This window comes from Aegilops tauschii, chromosome 6 (assembly GCF_002575655.3).
Source record: "Aegilops tauschii subsp. strangulata cultivar AL8/78 chromosome 6, Aet v6.0, whole genome shotgun sequence".
NCBI classification, from domain to species: domain Eukaryota; kingdom Viridiplantae; phylum Streptophyta; class Magnoliopsida; order Poales; family Poaceae; genus Aegilops; species Aegilops tauschii.
Window position 1 is genome coordinate 117,699,907 of NC_053040.3, and position 15,620 is coordinate 117,715,526.

The window sequence follows — 15,620 nt, forward strand, 5'->3', positions numbered from 1 at the left end:
CGGCTTTCATGGCCCGGGCGGCGGCTCAAATTCCGGTCCTCAGAACGGTCAAGGGGGCTTTAATCAACAGTCTAGTCAGGGTCGTCAACAGCAGCAGGGGGTTATCAGACCAACCCAAAGCAGCTTAGCGGTGGACGGTATCATGTGTTCACCACCAGTTTGTGCAAACGGGATCAGAAGCTTCACAAAAGAGCTGTTCATGCTGTTGAGCCGGCGGTTCCACGCTACTTACGGTGGTCTGAGCAGCCTATAGTGTGGAGTAGGGAGGATCACCCTCCCCGGGTGGATAACCCGGGCCACTTGGCCTTGGTGGTGGCTCCTCAGGTGGGAGGCTATAAGTTCACAAAGGTACTCATGGATGGAGGCAGCAGCATCAATATTCTTTATTATGAGACTTTCCGTCGCATGGGGCTAGTCGATAAGAACCTCAGCCAGTCAAACACTATCTTCCATGGTGTGGTGCCCGGTAAGTCGGCTTATCCAGTCGGCAAGATCGAATTGGAAGTGGCTTTTGGTGATGAGAACAACTATAGGGTGGAGAAGCTGACCTTTGAGGTGGTCAAGATAAGAAGTGCATACCATGCTATATTTGGACGGCCGGCTTATGCCAAGTTCATGGCACGGCCGTGCTACATGTACTTACAGCTCAAAATGCCGGGTCACAACGGGACTATTACGGTTCACGGCAGCCGAAAGGTGGCTCTGGAGTGCGAGGAAGGCGACGCGGCTTATGCAGAGTCTGTTTGTGCAACAAAGGAGTTGAAGTTTTACAAAGACAATGTTGACCCAACAGATATGACCTCTCTGAAAAAGCCAACCACGGAGAATGAACCAGCAATGAAATTTAAATCAGCTGATGAGACTAAACTTGTTGATTTCGTTCCAGGTGACTCGTCTCAGCAGTTTAGCATCAGTGCAAATCTGGACCCGAAATAGGAAAGCGCGCTCATCGAGTTCATCCGTGAGAATAGGGACATCTTCGCGTGGAAACCTTCTGACATGCCAGGTGTACCTAGAAAACTCGCTGAGCACACTCTCAATGTTGATCCAAAATTTAAGCCGGTTAGACAGTTCCTTCGACGGTTTAACGAAGAGAGGCGGAAAGCTATTGGTGAAGAAGTGGCCCGGCTCTTGGCGGCCGGGTTCATTGTTGAAGTTTTTCACCCGGAGTGGTTGGCTAACCCGGTGCTCGTACTCAAGAAGAACGGCACCTTGCAGATGTGTGTGGACTACACGGACTTGAACAAAGCGTGTCCGGCTGATCCTTTTGCTCTCCCCCGTATTGATCAAATCATTGATGCTACGGCAGGTTGTGCACGCTTAAGTTTCTTGGATGCCTATTCCGGGTATCATCAAATTAAGATGGCAGTTAAGGACCAGGAGAAGACGACGTTCATCACTCCCTTTGGAGCCTTCTGCTATGTGTCTATGCCCTTTGGACTCAAGTGTGCACAGGCGACTTACCAGCGTTGTGTACAGAATTGTCTTCATAAACAGATCGGGCGCAATGTTCACGCTTACGTGGATGATATTGTGGTTAAATCCATCAAGGAGGAAACCCTGATAGATGACTTAAGGGAAACCTTCGATAATCTCCGGGTCTACAAGATGATGCTTAACCCGGCCAAGTGTGTTTTTGGTGTCCCTGCAGGCGAACTATTGGGCTTCTTGGTTTCCGACAGAGGCATTGAGGCTAACCCGGAGAAGATAAAGGCTATCACCTCCCTAGCTAAGCCGGCATGTATAAATGACGTTCAGCGTTTGGCGGGTCGCATCGCTGCTTTAAGCCGGTTTATAAGCCGTTTGGGTGAGAAAGCTATGCCCTTATATCAGTTGATGAAGAAAACTGATAACTTTATCTGGAATGATGCAGCTAATACCGCTTTTGAGGATTTGAAAAAGCAACTGGCAGAGCCCCCCGTCCTTGCTGCTCCGGTTGATAAGGAGCCCTTGCTACTATATGTAGCGGCAAATGCACGAGCCGTCAGCGTGGCTATTGTAGTGGAGCGCAAGGAGGCGGGTAAGGAGCATCCGGTTCAGCGGCCGGTTTATTATGTCAGCGAGGTGCTCATTGAGTCCAAGCAGCGGTACCCGCATTGGCAGAAGCTCGTATACGGTGTGTTCATGGCGAGCCGGAAGCTCAAACATTATTTTCAGGGTCATCCCATCACTGTGGTCAGTTCTGCCCCTCTTGGTGATATTATCCAGAACAGAGAGGCTACAGGGAGAATTGCTAAGTGGGCTATAGAACTTGGACCTCATGGCCTCAAATATGTGCCACGCACTGCTGTTAAATCTCAGGCTTTGGTGGATTTCATCAATGATTGGACGGAGTCTCAAGTGCCTGAGCAAAAGCCGGATAACACTTATTGGACTATCCACTTCGATGGGTCCAGACAGTTGGAGGGCTCGGGGGCTGGTGTTGTGTTGGCTTCCCCTAAAGGTGACAAGTTCCATTATGTGCTACGGTTGATGTTTCCTTGCACTAACAATGCGGCTGAATACGAGGCTTTGCTCCACGGTCTTTGGGTGGCTAAGGAGATGAGCTTAAGCCGGGTAAGGTGCTTTGGTGACTCAGACTTGGTGGCTCAACAAGTATCGGGCACCTGGGATTCTAAGGATCCTCTCATGGCGGCTTATCGCCGCGAGGTTGATGCCATTGCTGGGCATTTCCAGGGATACCAAGTGGAGCACATTGACCGCAGGAAGAACGAGGCGGCTGATGCCTTAAGCCGGCTAGGCTCTCAACGAAAGCCGGTGCCGCCTAACACTTTCCTGGATGTCCTGTATAACCCCTCGGTTAAGTTGCCTACAGAAGAGGACTTGGCTATCCCTGACCCGGAGGCACGACTGGTGGCGGCTCTTCATGTCACACCAGACTGGACAATGCCATATCTGGCTTATATAACCCGGGGAGAGTTGCCTGAGGATGAAACTTTGGCCAGGCAAATCACCCGGCGGGCTAAGTCAACGATCGTCATCGATGGCGAGTTGCATCATCGCAGTGTTTCAGGGGCATTTCAGCGTTGTATCTCTCCTGAGGAAGGTCAAGAGATCTTGCGCGAGATCCATGAAGGGGATTGTGGCCATCATGCCGGTTCAAAATCTCTTGTGGCCAAGGCTTTCCGTCATGGTTTTTATTGGCTGACGGCTCACGCTGATGCAGAGGACTTGGTCAGTAAATGTGAAGGTTGCCAAAGGTTCTCACGACGGGCTCATGTGCCGGCTCAGGAGTTGAGGATGATCCCAATCACTTGGCCCTTTGCGGTCTGGGGGCTTGATATGGTTGGGCCTTTTAAACGGTCCAAGGATAAGAAGACCCACCTCTTGGTGGCAGTTGACAAATTCACGAAGTGGGTGGAGGCTGAGCCAGTTAGCAAGTGCGATGCAGCCACAGCGGTTCAATTTATGAAAAAGGTGATTTTCCGCTTCGGCTTTCCGCACAGCATCATAACTGACAATGGCACCAATCTATCCAAGGGCGTTATGGATAAGTTTTGTCAACGAGAGCATATCCTACTTGATGTTTCCTCAGTGGCTCATCCCCAATCCAATGGTCAAGCTGAGAGAGCTAACCAGGAGATTCTGAAGGGCATCAAACCCCGGTTTTTGGTCCCTTTGCAACGGACGCTGGGTTGTTGGGTGGAGGAGTTGCCCTCCATCTTATGGAGCATCAACACTACTCCTAACAGGTCTACTGGCTTCACGCCTTTCTTCATGGTTTATGGAGCAGAAGCAGTCCTCCCCAACGACATCCGTCACGAGTCACCTCGTGTGGCGGCTTATGTTGAGACGGATAATGAACAGGCGCGTCAAGATGCTCTGGACTTGTTGGACGAACAGCGTGATGTGGCGGCAGCCCGTTCAGCGATTTACCAACAAGACCTGCGCCGTTATCATAGCCGCCGGGTCAAATCCCGGGTCTTCCAGGAAGGCGACCTTGTGCTCCGGCTCATCCAGGATCAAATAGATGCACACAAGTTATCCCCACCTTGGGAAGGGCCCTTTGTGGTCAGTAAGAACTTGCACAACGGGTCATATTACCTCATTGATATTCGGGAACATAAAGATTCGCGTAAGTCTGAGGAGGAGACCCGTCGGCCGTGGAATATAGCTCAGCTTCGGCCTTACTACACTTGAGCTGCCGGCTCTCGTGGTGTACATATTTATCTCAGACATGTATATATTATGATAAGCAATAAAGCAGGGCCTCTGTCCCTTTTTCTCCCCAATTATGCGTGTGTTATTTTTTACATGCTGATTTAAAGGAGGATCCGGCTTATGATCGTATTTGAGTCTAGCCGTAAGCAGTAAGGTCACTTGGGGGCTTCCTGTTCAACCATGGGTCGTATTCGAACCAAAGAGAACATAGCTGTCGATACCCACTTGATTGGCAAAGTGCCGAGCTCGTTGGGAAGTTAACTTTGATCATATTTGAATCACAGTTTAACCCCTCTGAGAACCGACGTGGATCGTATTCGAATCAGCGTCGTTAAACAATTTTAAGAATCACTTGGGGGCTTCCTGTTCAAACATGGGTCGTATTCGAACCAAAGAGAACATAGCTGTCGGTACCATCTTGATTGGCATCGCCACACCCACTGGGGGCTATATGATCATATCCGAATCTTGGCTTAACCACTTTTGGGCCGGGTCTCTGGTCGTATTCGAACTGGAAGCCCCTAAGTTCTGATTTATCACAAGTTTACTCTGATTATGACAAAGTGTGCATGGCCGGGTTTCACTTGCCGGCTTAATTTTGGGCTTATCTTGTTAATTGAACATCATGGATGTCATCAAGGCAAGTCAATTAGAGTTAAGATACCAACCGTGCTACCCGGGTTATTTAATCCGGAGGTATGCTTATAGGCCGTTAAGTGTGTTATCACGGCTATGTTCAGAGTGTAACTAAGGACCAGTCCTTTTTGATTCATATTCCGGGTTATCCATCTCAAACACCTGATTCTCAGGGTGGTAAGCCGCCTTGAGACTTGTGATTTGCCTTTCTACGCAGATACTTAAAGGCACCTTTTAAGGTTGAGAAGGACAAAGGGATAATTATGACCTGGAGGAACACCAAAAGGATAACTTAAAGGGATTTCAGCATTCATTACATGCACGATGGCACGACAGAGATAAATTGTTGCACCTATTCTATTACAAAATTCATCAAGTCTCAAGGATGGAGCGTTGTTCGGTGAACTGCCAGCCGCTTTATGATGCTTGCTGAGTTGAAGTCCCCGGCTCGTTCCTGTCTTCTGCTCCGGCTGATCCCAAGACCTCGAAGGTTGACGACTTCCAGTTGATGCCGCTGAGAGCTTCAAACTGGGCTTCTTCGTCAATTAACCCGGCCGGGTCAATCTCCGCGGCGAAGGTGTGCTGACGAGCCGGAGGAATCAGATTGAGAGCTTCATAGCGAGGGGTTGGAATCCTCTGATTCTCCGCGTTGTACCCCGGCTAATACTTGGTTAAGTCGGTGTCATTCCCGATGATGGTGGCCACCGGGCGTACAGCCTTCACACATGCCGCGAAGTCCTTCTGGTCGAAGGCTGAGCCGTCTTCCTTCAGGCTTGGGTAACCCAGGGCGATGTCTGCCGGGTCTAGCTTCGGCAGGAATGCTTTGGCCCGGCTCAGCGCGGCAATTGCTCCGGCTCTTGCGGAGGCTCGGCGTAGCTCCTGGATCCGCTGCGGCAGAACAGCAAGCCGGCGCAGGACTTCGGCCAGATGGGTTGGCACCTCGTTGGATAGGGCCACCACAGCTAAGGCGCGCTGTGACCCGGTGTAGAGTTGTTCCACCAGGGTGTACACGGCCTTTAACTTGGTGACCACGCTCTGGTTGAGGTTGGCACTCCTGGGACCTGTTTAATAAAGATCAGATAAGCCGGTGACAAGGATGAATCAGAACATATACAGACTTGATGAAAGCCGGCGAGGCGACTTACCGAAGATAGCAGCCACCATTTGGGAAACCTGGCGCTTTAGGCCGGAGAGTTCAGCAGTCTTCTCAGTGAGGGCCTTCTCCGCCTGTTCTGCCCGGGTCACCAGTGCGGCTTTCTCCTCAGCCCAGGCTTTCCGCTCAGCATCAAATTCGGTCTTCAGCTTCTCTTGAGCGGCGATGCTGGAGACAAACTTGGCGTTTGCCTTCCGGGTCTCCATCTCTTGTGTCTTTAGCCGGCTCTTGAGATCCGCAAGGTCCGACTCTAATTTCTTGCCAACAGCCTGCATATATTTCCGGGTTATTAACAGTCATTCTATAAGTCCCAAGCGCTTTCCAAGCAAAGACACTTGGCACTTGGGGGCTAATGCATATTGAACGTATCTATCTACGTACTACCGGCTTAGTTGAGTAAGCCGGGACCTAAGTCTACAGCATATTCAAGTATAAGTTGTCGACTTAGGGGCTAGCATGACAAGTGTCACTATGCAGAAAGTAAGAAGACAGCAGAAGGATACCTCAGATTTTTGTTGGATCTGGTTGACCATGGCGATCTCGGCGTCCCGGCTCTTGTGAACTTGGCTAATGTAGGCAGAGACGAGCTCTCCAATGCTCAAGTCGGTGTAGCTGGAGAGGTCCAGATTCACCCGGTGGGGCTGCAGCAACTCCCCCTTCGCGGAGCATTTGGCCAGCACGGTCGGTCTCCCCGGCTCAACATACTCCGTCCGGGTAATTACCACGTCCGGGTCGTCAGCTGGTGGGGTTGAGCCGGAGGCCTCCGGGTTAACCGACGCTTCGGTCGTTGTCTTGGTAGTCGGGGCAGGGGCTTCAGGCGCCGTGTCCATGGGAATGGTGGCTTCGGGGGCGGAGGCAGCTGGCGGCTCTTGAGCCGTCGCCTCCGGCTCAGGCAAGTCCGGCACTCCGGCTGACCTGGTCTTCTTTGCTCTTTTGGTGAGCTTTGCCTGGGCACTGAAAAGGCAGAAGTGTTAGGCATACAAAGAGTAAATACAGACAGATAATGTAAGGAGATTGTTATTACCCGGGTGCAGTCTTGAAGGCCGGCAGACTTGACTGCATGGAGTCACCCGAAGAGGGGGAGGTCTCTTGATAATTGGAGTCAGAAGAGTTGAGTGGCTGACGGATGACACCCGCCAACGGATGAAAAGGGTACAGGTGAGAAAAAACCTCAGTGCAACGCTTCCTTGTTGCGTATGGGTAACCCGGCGGAGAGGTCGGTGTCCTTGCGGGCCCGGGTGTGACGCCGGCTTTCGTGAACCTGCTGCTTCAAAAGAAATTGAGGGTCTTGATGAGCTAATGGATGTGAAAAGCTTACTTTCCGGGTTACTCTTCGGACTTTCAGCTGTGGCAAGGGCTCTGAGTCGGAGGAAAGTGACATTACCTCTTCAACCACCGGGTTACTGGCGCCGGTGTCATCCTGTCAATAAGCAAAATGTTGATAAGGCGGACGGCAACAAACAACAAATATGGCAAGAGTTTAAAGGTTTAAGGGTTACCTCTGACTCGGAGCTGTCGCTTAATTGCAGTAGCTCCGAAGCAGTGAGTCTGCTTCCCTTTTTGCGAGGGGCGGCTTTCTTGGCGGCTTTCTTTGCCTTCCTGGCCTTCTTGGCCGCCTCATGGTCATACTTGACCCGCCAGAATTTATCATCAGCCTGAGAAATACAGTAATGAATTCTTAAAATGGTTCAGAGCAAGGTGACATGCAAAAGAAGTTGAAAGGTTAAAGTCAGCGGCTTACCGCTGGGGCTGGATTGGTCTTGCAGAACGGGGCTAGCCCGGTCCTTCCACAGTCTGCCAGGCTCTCGTTTAACAGAGCCTTGGTCTCTTCTTCAGCAACGTCTTCTGGAAGATCATTGTGACTGTGCCTCTGCGGGTCATCCTTTCGCCCGGTGTACTCACACATTAAGCCGGGGCGGCGGCTCAATGGGATCACCCGCCATGAGATCCAGACCCGGACCAGGTCTATTCCGTTCAGACCGTTGCCTAGCAGGGCCTTGATCTTATTGATCGTTGGAAGCAGAGGCTGGCGTTCCGCGGCAGTCAGTTTGTCGGATAGCGGATGAGTCGGTTCTAGGCGTGTTGGGCGAAAGCCGGGCAGCGGGTTCTCGTCAACCGGGGACGTATCTTGGCAGTAGAACCAAGTCATATTCCAGTCCTTGGGGTGGCTTGGCGGCTCTGCGTAAGGGAATAGACAGTCCCTACGCCGTTGGATGGAGATGCCGCCTAATTCCAGACTTGGCCCGTTCGCACACTCGTTTTGGCGGTTTAAGTAGAACAGTTCTCTGAAGAGCAGCAGACTCGGCTCTTCTCCAAGATACACTTCACATAAGACTTGGAAGTTGCAGATGTTGGATACGGAGTTGGGTCCTATATCCTGAGGCCGAAGGTCAAAGAAGTTGAGCACGTCCCGAAAGAATTTTGAGCCGGGCGGTGCGAAGCCCCGGCTCATATGGTCCGCAAAGATCACTACCTCCCCGTCCCTTGGCTGTGGTCTTTCTTCGGACGGATCAGGGGCACAGTAGGACATCACTTCCTTCTTGGGCAGATATCCGGACTTAACGAAGTTGGCCAGGGTGTCGTCAGTAACGTTGGATCTCATCCAGTTGCAAGTGATGGGAGCCTTGGGAGGCATGGTGAAGGTTGGTGGTCTATGGTAAAGAGAAAAGTGTCCGGGTTAATTGTAAGCCGGAGATTATCATTCAAACTACAATGGCGGCTTATGAAGGGGACTAATGATATATATTCAGATACGGTGGGTTATTTAAGCCGCAGGGGATTCAGAGTAAATTGATTATTTACGGATTTATTACAGTTAAGCCGGAGGATTCTACAGAACATGGTTCTCTTTAAACCGGGAAGTTCTACGGCGTGTGTTTTCTTTAAGCCGGAAATGTAAGCCGCCAATATTCAAGGGCTGCAGTTTTTACTAAGTGTGGTAAAACAGGTTTCACATATTGCAGTAACTTTTTTGGATCAAAGTGGTCGGGTGAAACAAAAATTTTCTAGACCTAAAAAACAAAGGCAGGAGAAGTTCTTTAGGGTGAACACGGTTCTTATGCAGCAAAAGGAGGGTTTCTTGCAGGGGAAATGGATCTCGAACATCTACCGCAGTGGTTCTATGAAGAGTTAAGATCAGCAAGGGCAGTGACTACAGGAACTACCGAAGCTTATGGCTATGGTGACGAACATGAAGAACACAGACGAACTCTACCACAGATCTGTTCTAGCCAGGCAGAGGAGACTCACCGGAGCTGAAGAGGAGCGGGAGTCGCCGCCGTTTGTCTGGTCCGGGTCAGGGTGATGCAGCGGCCGAGGTTGACGAAGGTCGGAGGCGAGACGACGGCGGTGGAGCACGAGCTCGGGCAGAGGAGCGACGGCGCGAGGAGGAAGAAGGAGAGCGTGAGAAGAAAGCGTTGGGCCGGCCTATTTATAAGGCAGAGTCATAAGTGGGCGCGAGATTCAAGGAGACCACGGCATGGTTATCTCCCCCTCACGGCGCCTCGATTTTTGGAACGACAGTAAAAGCAAAGATCTGTTGCGGATCTGGCGGAGTAAAAAACGGACTTAATGGAGGATGACGTCACGGCGGATTATCCGGAGTCCAGAGGATGACGTCACTCCGGGTTATGGCTTTCATATGAATGGTAAGCCGGAGATTTTTTCTTTCGGCAAAATTGAAGATTGACGCGAGCCGGCTCAAGTCAATCTGGGGCCTAATGTTGAGGATGTAGACCTTAGAGTCACCCGCCAGGAGGGGCCGGGTTACTCTTCGGATGGTCATTGTCAGAAGCCCGGAGCCAAGTTTCAAGATGATGGGCCAGAGATGGGCTGAGACCCGGATATGGCTTAGAGCCTGTAGTTACCATCATTATTATAGCAGAACTTGTAGTGTAAGGCAAGTATAGTTTAGAGTCCGAGCCGGACACTCTTATGAGCCGGCCGGGACTCTAAGGGCTGCTGGGCGTCAGCCTCCCTATATAAAGGGACGACCCGGCAGCGGTTCAAGGGCGACAACAACCTCATCGAGAGCCGGGCATAGCTGTTTAGCTCCCTGGCGATCGTAACCCTAATCAAGATCACCTCAAACTGGACGTAGGCTTTTACCTTCACCGTAAGGGGCCGAACCAGTATAAACCCTCGTGTTCCTTGTCCCGCATAACCCCTTCAAGCTTCCTGGTTGCGATGGCTCCACGACTAAGTCCTAGCTCGAGGACATCTGCCGTGACAATTCCACGACACACTAGGTCCATTGCTGGGACTTTGTGTATGTTCTCGAAATGCGTTCGTCGAGTGCTCATTAAGAAAGTTTCTATACAAGTTTCTGAATGAACTTCTTAAGAAAATTCTCCAAAAGTTCCCTATGGAAGAATCCTTTGAAGCATCTGGTCGTCAGAAACGTTTTGACTACTTGTGGAGCCAAAATGGAATCTGTATGAGTCAGATATCCATGTTTCAGTTAACACTGCGCAAAACTGATTCCGATCGATAGTTACAGACTAGTTCTTGTGTAGTTGCACTCGATTTTTTCCATTCTACTTCACTAAACATCTCCATATGAGATCAAATTACTTGTAGGGAAATGCAAGAGACCTCGGTTATGATGATCCACTAGGTCCATAGCTGGGACTTTGTGTATGTTCTCGAAATGCGTTTGTCGAGTGCTCATTAAGAAAGTTTCTATACAAGTTTCTGAACGAACTCTTTAAGAACAGTTCTCCAAAAGTTCCCTATAAAAGAATCCTTTGAAGCATCTGGTCCTCACAAACGTTTTGACTACTTGTGGAGCCAAAACGGACTCCGTATGAGTCAGATATCCATGTATCAGTTAACACTGCGCAAAACTGATTACGAACGACAGTTACAGACTAGTTCTTGTGTAGTTGCACTCGATTTGTTCCATTCTACTTCACTAAACATCTCCATATGAGATCCAATTACTTGTAGGGAAATGCAAGATACCTCGGTTAGGAGGATGCAATAGGTCCATAGCTGGGACTTTGTGTATGTTCTCGAAATGCGTTTGTCGAGTGCTCATTAAGAAAGTTTCTATACAAGTTTCTGAACGAACTCCTTAAGAAAAGTTCTCCAGAAGTTCACTATGAAAGAATCCTTTGAAGCATCTGGTCGTCACAAACGTTTTGACTACTTGTGGAGCCAAAACGGACTCCGTATGAGTCCGATATCCATGTTTCAGTTAACACTGCGCAAAACTGATTCCGAACGACAGTTACAGACTAGTTCTTGTGTAGTTGCACTCGATTTTTTTTCCATTCTACTTCACTAAACATCTCCATATGAGATCCAATTACTTGTAGGGAAATGCAAGATACCTCGGTTATGAGGATGCACTAGGTCCATAGCTGGGACTTTGTGTATGTTCTCGAAATGCGTTTGTCGAGTGCTCATTAAGAAAGTTTCTATACAAGTTTCTGAGCGATCTGCTTAAGAAAAGTTCTCGAAAAGTTCCCTATGAAAGAATCCTTTGAAGCAACTGGTCGTCACAAACGTTTTGACTACTTGTGGAGCTGAAACGGACTCCGTATGAGTCAGATATCCATGTTTCGGTTAACGCTGCGCAAAACTCATTCCGAACGACAGTTACAGACTAGTTCTTGTGTAGTTGCATTCGATTTTTTCCATTCTACTTCACTAAACATCTCCATATGAGATCCAATTACTTGTAGGGAAATGCAAGAGACCTCAGTTATGATGATGCACTAGGTCCATAGCTGGCACTTTGTGTATGTTCTCGAAATGCGTTTGTCGAGTGCTCATTAAGAAAGTTTCTATACAAGTTTCTGAACGAACTCCTTAAGAAAAGTTCTCCAAAAGTTCACTATGAAAGAATCCTTTGAAGCATCTGGTCGTCACAAACGTTTTGACTACTTGTCGAGCCAAAACGGACTCTGTATGAGTCCGATATCCATGTTTCAGTTAACACTGCGCAAAACTGATTCCGAACGACAGTTACAGACTAGTTCTTGTGTAGTTGCACTCGATTTTTTTTCCAATCTACTTCACTAAACATCTCCATATGAGATCCAATTACTTGTAGGGAAATGCAAGATACCTCGGTTAGGAGGATGCACTAGGTCCATAGCTGGGACTTTGTGTATGTTCTCGAAATGCGTTTGTCGAGTGCTCATTAAGAAAGTTTCTATATAAGTTTGTGAACGAACTCCTTAAGAAAAGTTCTCCAGAAGTTCACTATGAAAGAATCCTTTGAAGCATCTGGTCGTCACAAACGTTTTGACTACTTGTCGAGCCAAAACGGACTCCGTATGAGTGCGATATCCATGTTTCAGTTAACACTGCGCAAAACTGATTCCTAACGACAGTTACAGACTAGTTCTTGTGTAGTTGCACTCGATTTTTTCCATTCTACTTCACTAAACATCTTCATATGAGATCCAATTACTTGTAGGGAAATGCAAGAGACCTCAGTTATGAGGATGCACTAGGTCCATAACTGGGACTTTGTGTACGTTCTCGAAATGCGTTTGTCGAACGGTCATTAAGAAAGTTTCTATTAAAGTTTCTGAACGAACTCCATAAGAAAAGTTCTGCAAAAGTTCCCTATGAAAGAATACTTTGAAGCATCTGGTTGTCACAAACGTGTTGACTACTTGTGGAGCCAAAACGGACTCCGTATGAGTCAGATATCCATGTTTCAGTTAACACTGCGCAAAACTGATTCCGAACGACAGTTACAGACTAGTTCTTGTGTAGTTGCACTCGATTTTTTCCATTATACTTCAATAAACATCTCCATATGAGATCCAGTTACTTGTAGGGAAATGCAAGACACCTCGGTTATGATGATGCACTAGGTCCATAGCTGGGACTTTGTGTATGTTCTCGAAATGCGTTTGTCGAGTGCTCATTAAGAAAGTTTCTATACCAGTTTCTGAACGAACTCCTGAAGAAAAGTTCTCCAAATGTTCCCTATGAAAGAATCCTTTGAATCTTCTGGTCGTCACAAATGTTTTGACTACTTGTGGAGCCAAAACGGAATTCGTATGAGTCAGATATCCATGTTTCAGTTAACACTTCGCAAAACTGATTCCGAACGACAGTTACAGACTAGTTCTTGTGTAGTAGCACTCGATTTTTTCCATTCTACTAAACTAAACATCTTCATATGAGATCCAATTACTTGTAGGGAAATGCAAGAGACCTCAGTTATGAGGATGCACTAGGTCCATAACTGGGACTTTGTGTACGTTCTCGAAATGCGTTTGTCGAACGGTCATTAAGAAAGTTTCTATTAAAGTTTCTGAACGAAATCCATAAGAAAAGTTCTCCAAAAGTTCCCTATGAAAGAATCATTTGAAGCATCTGGTTGTCACAAACGTGTTGACTACTTGTGGAGCCAAAACGGACTCCGTATGAGTCAGATATCCATGTTTCAGTTAACACTGCGCAAAACTGATTCCGAACGACAGTTACAGACTAGTTCTTGTGTAGTTGCACTCAATTTTTTCCATTATACTTCACTAAACATCTCCATATGAGATCCAATTACTTGTAGGGAAATGCAAGAGACCTCGGTTATGAGGATGCAATAGGTCCATTGCTGGTACTTTGTGTATGTTCTCGAAATGCGTTTGTCGAGTGCTCATTAAGAAAGTTTCTATACAAGTTTCTGAACGAACTCCTTAAGAAAAGTTCTCCAAATGTTCCATATGAAAGAATCCATTGAAGCATCTGGTCGTCACAAACATTTTGACTACTTGTGGAGCCAAAATGGACTCCGTACGAGTCAGATATCCGTGTTTCAGTTAACACCGCGCAAAACCAATTCCGAACGACAGTTACAGACTAGTTCTTGTGTAGTTGCACTCGATTCTTTCCATTCTACTTCATTAAACATCTCCATATGAGATCTAATTACTTGTAGGGAAATGCAAGAGACCTTGCTTATGAGGATGCACTAGGTCCATAGCTGGGACTTTGTGTATGTTCTCGAAATGCGTTTGTCGAGTGCTCATTAAGAAAGTTTCTATACCAGTTTCTGAACGAACTCCATAAGAAAAGTTCTCCAAAAGTTCCCTATGAAAGAATCCTTTGAAGCATCTGGTTGTCACAAACGTGTTCACTACTTGTGGAGCCAAAACGGACTCCGTATGAATCAGATATCAATGTTTCAGTTAACACTGCGCAAAACTAATTCCGAACGACAGTTACAGACTAGTTCTTGTGTAGTGGCACTCGATTTTTTCCATTCTACTTCACTAAACATCTCCATATGAGATCCAATTACTTGTAGGGAAATGCAAGAGACCTCGGTTATGAGGATGCACGAGGTCCATAGCTGTGACTTTGTGTATGTTCTCGAAATACGTTTGTCGAGTGCTCATTAAGAAAGTTTCTATACAAGTTTCTGAGCGATCTGCTTAAGAAAAGTTCTCCAAAAGTTCCCTATGAAAGAATCCTTTGAAGCAACTGGTCGTCAGAAACGTTTTGACTACTTGTGGAGCTGAAACGGACTCCGTATGAGTCAGATATCCATGTTTCAGTTAACTTTGTGCAAAACTCATTCCGAACGACAGTTACAGACTAGTTCTTGTGTAGTTGCATTCGATTTTTTCCATTCTACTTCACTAAACATCTCCATATGAGATCCAATTACTTGTAGGGAAATGCAAGAGACCTCAGTTATGATGATGCACTAGGTCCATAGCTGGCACTTTGTGTATGTTCTCGAAATGCGTTTGTCGAGTGCTCATTAAGAAAGTTTCTATACAAGTTTCTGAACGAACTCCTTAAGAAAAGTTCTCCAAAAGTTCACTACGAAAGAATCCTTTGAAGCATCTGGTCGTCACAAACGTTTTGACTACTTGTCGAGCCAAAACGGACTCCGTATGAGTCCGATATCCATGTTTCAGTTAACACTGCGCAAAACTGATTCCGAACGACAGTTACAGACTAGTTCTTGTGTAGTTGCACTCGATTTTTTTTCCATTCTACTTCACTAAACATCTCCATATGAGATCCAATTACTTGTAGGGAAATGCAAGATACCTCGGTTATGAGGATGCAATAGGTCCATAGCTGGGACTTTGTGTATGTTCTCGAAATGCGTTTGTCTAGTGCTCATTAAGAAAGTTTCTATACAAGTTTCTGAGCGATCTGCTTAAGAAAAGTTCTCCAAAAGTTCCCTATGAAAGAATCCTTTGAAGCAACTGGTCGTCACAAACGTTTTGACTACTTGTGGAGCTGAAACGGACTCCGTATGAGTCAGATATCCATGTTTCAGTTAACGCTGCGCAAAACTGATTCCGAACGACAGTTACACACTAGTTCTTGTGTAGTTGCACTCAATTTTTTCCATTCTACTTCACTAAACATCTCCATATGAGATCCAATTACTTGTAGGGAAATGCAAGAGACCTCGGTTATGATGATGCACTAGCTCCATAGCTGGGAGTTTGTGTATGTTCTCGAAATGCGTTTGTCTAGTGCTCATTAAGAAAGTTTCTGAACGAACTACTTAAGAAAAGTTCTCCAAAAGTTCCCTATGAAAGAATCCTTTGGAGCATCTGGTCGTCACAAACGTTTTGACTACTTGTGGAGCCAAAACGGACTCTGTATGAGTCGGACATCCATGTTTCAGTTAACACTGCGGAAAACTGATTCCGAACGACAGTTACAGACTAGTTCTTGT

General features: G+C 47.3%; 1 protein-coding gene across 1 annotated transcript; it reads right to left on the bottom strand.

The window, feature by feature from the left end:
• Positions 1–6,358: 6,358 nt before the first annotated feature.
• Positions 6,359–7,031, bottom strand: LOC141025876 (uncharacterized). The gene is made up of 3 exons (XM_073501808.1): positions 6,975–7,031; positions 6,454–6,904; positions 6,359–6,364 (listed from the first exon to the last, which is right to left on the bottom strand). The coding sequence occupies exons 1-3, from the start codon at positions 7,010–7,012 to the stop codon at positions 6,359–6,361; spliced, it is 495 nt and encodes a 164-aa protein (XP_073357909.1). The 5' UTR covers positions 7,013–7,031.
• Positions 7,032–15,620: the final 8,589 nt, after the last annotated feature.

Coding starts and splice junctions, on each gene's coding strand:
- LOC141025876 (XM_073501808.1), bottom strand. CDS start 7,012: ATGCAGTCAAGTCTGCCGGCCTTCAAGACTGCACCCGG. Junction 6,905..6,974: donor GCCTTCAAGACTGCACCCGG/GTAATAACAATC, acceptor CTGCCTTTTCAG/TGCCCAGGCAAAGCTCACCA.